Source organism: Narcine bancroftii, chromosome 12, assembly GCF_036971445.1.
Source record: "Narcine bancroftii isolate sNarBan1 chromosome 12, sNarBan1.hap1, whole genome shotgun sequence".
In the NCBI taxonomy this organism is placed as follows: domain Eukaryota; kingdom Metazoa; phylum Chordata; class Chondrichthyes; order Torpediniformes; family Narcinidae; genus Narcine; species Narcine bancroftii.
This window is the reverse complement of record NC_091480.1, coordinates 36,684,343-36,690,342: the sequence shown is the minus strand read 5'-3', so window position 1 is coordinate 36,690,342 and position 6,000 is coordinate 36,684,343. Positions and strand designations below refer to the sequence as shown.

General features: G+C 50.7%; 1 protein-coding gene across 4 annotated transcripts in view; it reads right to left on the bottom strand.

Annotated features, from left to right (window-relative positions):
- The window catches only part of brat1 (BRCA1-associated ATM activator 1), a 32,922-nt gene that overhangs the window by 12,380 nt on the left and 14,542 nt on the right, over positions 1–6,000 (bottom strand). For all 4 annotated transcript variants that reach the window (XM_069907227.1, XM_069907229.1, XM_069907228.1 and 1 more), the window contains one exon: positions 4,886–4,980. In XM_069907227.1, coding sequence (XP_069763328.1) covers positions 4,886–4,980 — 95 coding nt within the window. The remainder of the gene's footprint in view (positions 1–4,885; positions 4,981–6,000) is intronic.

Below are 6,000 nucleotides of genomic sequence, written 5' to 3'. Positions count from 1 at the left end.
ACACACATACACACACCCCCACACACATACACACACCCCCACACACATACACACACCCCCACACACATACACACACCCCCACACACATACACACACCCCCACACACATACACACACCCCCACACACATACACACTCCCCCACACACATACACACACCCCCACACACATACACACACCCCCACACACATACACACACCCCCACACACATACACACACCCCCACACACATACACACACCCCCACACACATACACACACCCCCACACACATACACACACCCCCACACACATACACACACCCCCACACACATACACACACCCCCACACACATACACACACCCCCACACACATACACACACCCCACACACATACACACACCCCCACACACATACACACACCCCCACACACATACACACACCCCCACACACATACACACACCCCCACACACATACACACACCCCCACACACATACCACACACCCCACACCCCCCACACACATACACACACCCCCACACACATACACACACCCCCACACACATACACACACCCCCACACACATACACACTCCCCCACACACATACACACCCCCCACACACACACACATACACACCCCCCCACACACACACACATACACACCCCCCCACACACACACATACACACCCCCCCACACTCACACATACACACCCCCCACACACACATACACACCCCCCCACACACACATATACACACCCCCCCACACACACATATACACACCCCCCCACACACACATATACACACCCCCCCACACACACATATACACACCCCCCCACACACACATATACACACCCCCCACACACACACATTCACACCCCCCCACACACACACATACACACCCCCACACACACACATATACACACCCCCACACACACACACACACCCCCACACACACACATATACACACCCCCACACACACACATATACACACCCCCACACACACACATATACACACCCCCACACACACACATATACACACCCCCACACACACACATATACACACCCCCACACACACACATATACACACCCCCACACACACACATATACACACCCCCACACACACACATACACACCCCCACACACAACACATATACACACCCCCACACACACACATATACACACCCCCACACACACACATATACACACCCCCACACACACACATATACACACCCCCACACACACACATATACACACCCCCACACACACACATATACACACCCCCACACACACATATACACCCCCCCACACACACACATATACACACCCCCACACACACACATATACACACCCCCACACACACACATATACACACCCCCACACACACACATATACACACCCCCACACACACACATATACACACCCCCACACACACACATATACACACCCCCACACACACACACATATATACACAACCCCACACACACACACATATACACACCCCCACACACACCCCCACACATATATACACACCCCCACACATATATACACACCCCCACACACACACACCCCCACACACACACATATACACACCCCCACACACACACATATACACACCCCCACACACACACATACACACCCCCACACACACACATACACACCCCCACACACACACATACACACCCCCACACACACACCCCCACACACACACATACACACCCCCACACACACACATACACACCCCCACACACACACATACACACCCCCACACACACACATATACACACACCCACACACACACATATACACACACCCACACACACATATATACACACACCCACACACACATATATACACACACCCACACACACATATATACACACACCCACACACACATATATACACACACCCACACACACATATATACACACACCCACACACACATATATACACACACCCACACACACATATATACACACACCCACACACATATATACACACACCCACACACACATATATATATATATACACACACCCACACACACATATATATACACACCCACACACACATATATATATACACACCCACACACACATATATATACACACACCCACACACACATATATATATACACACCCACACACACATATATATATACACACCCACACACACACACATATATATATATACACACCCACACACACACATATATATACACACCCACACACACACATATATATACACACCCACACACACACATATATATACACACCCACACACACACATATATATACACACCCACACACACACATATATATATATATGTATATATGCGGTTTCCCGCATGCGGATACTTTCCTGCATAATGCCCTTCTTCCCCAGATGCTGTCCCTGTCTGTTGGCTGCACAGCAAAGCCAACACCTTATGCTGCCCTTGCCATTCACCTGCAGCTTCTCTTGTTGGGGCCAGTGCCACTGCACAGGCTGTTGGCCTTTGGATGTGCTCACTGCCCGGAACACCAGCTTAATCTCCGTTATGGCAAGCTGCCACATGACCACCCCCCCACCCCCCCCCCCCCAGAATTAGTGGCATTGTCCTTGGTGCCCAAAGGACATTGTGCTGGTGTCTCAACCGGGTCCAAGTGTCGGTTTCAGCCTGTCTGTGAAGATCTCCAACCTCCAGCTCAAATGTGGCCTCCTTGTTGTGGATGATCCGGAATGGACCCTTGTATGGCCTCTGAAGCGGTGGACAATGTGGACCCCTGCGAATGAAAACATACTCACAGTCCTGCTGGTCTTTGGGTATGTTGGTCCTCATGTGTCAATGCCTGGAAGGTGGAATCGGGGCCAGGTTGTCGACTCTTTCCCTCAGCCTGCTGAGGAATGCTGAAGAGTTATCCTGCTGACCGCCTGGGGATGATACAAATTCTCCCAGGACCACCAATGGATCTCCATAGATGAGTACAGCCGAAGAGGTGAGGTTTTCCTTGGGTGCCATGCAGATGTCCAACAAGGTAGTTCATCTGCTTCCACCCACCTGGTGAAGCAGTCAACCATCATGATTAGATAGTGGAAACCCTGGGATACCAGCTGGGGTCCTCGTAGATGTGGTCGAGCCTTCGTTCTGCAGGCTCAAAGAGCTGAGGTGGAGTCTTGGTGTGCTGCTGTACCTTGGTTGGTTGGCACCGTGTGCACGCCTTTGCCCAACCACTTACCTGTTTCCTCAATCCATGCCACCTGTCGTCTCCAAGCCGCCGGGACAATGGGTCTGACCTGACCAGTGGTCATGTCGCACAGGTAGGTGGTGCCTACTTGGATGTCTTGGAGCTACAGTCCTGATATGGCAGTCCTGTATTGAGGCAGCTCCTCTGCCAGTGCCACGAAGTCCACTCCCAAAGGATTACTTTGTCTGGACAGTGCTTTGGCCACATTGTCCTTGCTGGAGTCATGCTTTGCATCTGTGGTGTTCTCCAAGATGCAAGACAGGTATCACTGCTGGCAGGCCAACCAGGGGTCAGAGATCTTAGCCAAGACGAAAGTCAGGGGCTTGTGGTCTGTGAAAGCCGTGAAGGACCTGCCTTCTAGGAAGGACCTGCCTTCTAGGAAGTACCTGAAATGGCGGATGGCTAAGTACAGCAGCGGTAGCTCTCTGTCGAAAGCGCTGTACTTCAGTTCTGAAGGCCACAGATGCTTGCTGAAGAAAGTCAGCGGCCGCCAATTTGCTGTTCCAGAACTCCGCCAATCCTGAGGCATCCACCGTCAGCGCCATTGGGATGTGCCAGGAGAGCGGCATCCACCAGGGCTTCCTTGGCCTTCACGAAGGTCTCCGCTAACTCCTTGTCCAAGGTGATGTCCTTTGCCTTGCCTGCCATCCGGATGAACAAGGACCGCATGGTCCGGGCAGCTGAGGGTTCATACCTGTGATCGAAATTGATCATCCCCACGAACTCCTGTAGTCCCTTGGTCCTGTTGGGACTGGGGAATTTCTGGATGGCCTCCACTTTACTGGGTAAAGGTGTGGCTCCTTCCCTGGTTACCCTGTGGCCCAGGAAGTCGATGGTCTCCAATCCAATCTGGCATTTGGCTGGGTTGATCGTCAGGCCGAACTCACTCAATTTGGTGTAGAGGTTGCGGAAGTGCGCCATATGCTCCTGTTGGTTCTTGCTTGCCACCAGGATGTCATCCAGATACACGAAGGTGCTGTCTGGGTCTCGGCCACTGTGTCCATGAGTCACTAGAAGATCTGTGTGGTGTTTCTTAGCCAGAACGGCATTCTGAGGAATTTGAAGAAGCTGAACAGGGTGATGATGGTGGTCTTGGGGACATCATCGGTGTGTACCAGGATCTGACGATATCTCCCCACAAAGTCCACCTTGGAAAAGATCCTTGCCCCATGTAGGTTAGCCGCAAAGTCCTGGATGTGCGGCACAGGGTATCGATCTTGTGTTGTGGTCTCATTGAGCTGGTGGTAGTCACCTCACGGTCTCCAGTCCCCAGTTGCTCTGGGTACCATGAAGAACATAGGCTGACCGACCACAAAGAAAAAAATCAGTATGATCATATTTCCCCACTTTAAGTTTGGACGGCACAGTTAGCGCAGGGGTTTGGCGGCAGTTAGGTAGCGGTTAGTGCAACTCTATTAGAGTGCCAGCGACTCGGGTTCGAACCTGGTGCTATCTGCAAGAAGTTTGTACATTATCCACACATCATCATGCTTTTCCTGATTTACTCCCACCATTTGAAAATGTATAGGGGTTGGTTGTAAGTTAATTGGGTTATTTGGCAGCACAGGCTCATGGGCAGGAAGAGACTATGCTGTATGCTGTATGCCTACATTAAAAATTATATAGTTTTAAAATGAAGATAACATTTACAACAGATGGTCTCAGTTAGTATTAAAATTTATGCAAACAATACCTGTCGCCTTCTTGGGTTCCACAGATGTCGTACTGTAGATGTAATTCAGTGGCTGACAAACTGTTGTCATAGCCTGGAGCCTGAGTGGCTGTGGACTGCAAGGTAAAAGGAGCTGATGAAATAGCATAAATGTAGTACAGTTTTATCACTAATACATGGAGCAAGAATCAAATTCATACTACTTTCAAATGCAACTTACAAGCAATAATTCTTTTCTAAAGAGAACAGGCTCCCATCTCATCTTGAGAGACCACTTAAGAAATATGCTTTGGAACTTGACAATGCTGGATCTTTCAAAAGATACATGCAGAAGATGCTCATTAAATGTAAGGAAAAAGAAAATACGACAAGAGCACGAGATGCTTTCCTTCAGATTGGCCAATTGTATAGAGCAACGTTAACTAGAGTATGTGGCGGCTCACAAGGTAGGTGAACCGGCCCCGTTTGTAAGCCACGTGGCGGGGCAGCCGGCCAATATGGCGCTGTCGGGGGTATCCCTTCCTTCCAGCTCGGGGCTCAGAAACCCGCGCTGGGGGACCACATGACGCCTGGATGACATCAGCGCCCTCCAGTGCGGTTCTCAGCCAGGTCCAGGCTGGGAGTACAAGTTCAGCCCAGCAGCCTGCAATAAACAAGTCTGCTCATTGAGCTCAACCCGTCTGGTTGTGTTATTGCAAGAGCAGTGTAGCCACCGCTACAAATGGTGACCCCAACTGGTTCAAATGTCTTTGAACCCATCATGACCGACCCTGGGATCAGCATTATAGCCGTAAAACTGCCTGAATTCTGGGTTTAAGAGCCGGAAACCTGATTCAGCCACGTGGAGGCTGTTTCATCTCCGCCAGATTTCGTCTGACACAACCAGATTTTACCATGTGGTTGCTGCCCTGGACCAGGCCACCGCCAAATGCGAGCTGCAACTTGTTCAGCACCCACCTGCCGAGGACAAATATGAGACCATCAAGCGAGTGCTTACTGGATTCCTCGGACTATCCAGACACCAGTGTGCCGCTTGGGTGCTGCACCTCGACGCCCTGGGGGACAGGTCCCCGATGGAACTGATGAACGAGATGCTCGTGCTCATGGGTGAGCACACCAACTGCCCACTTTGAGTG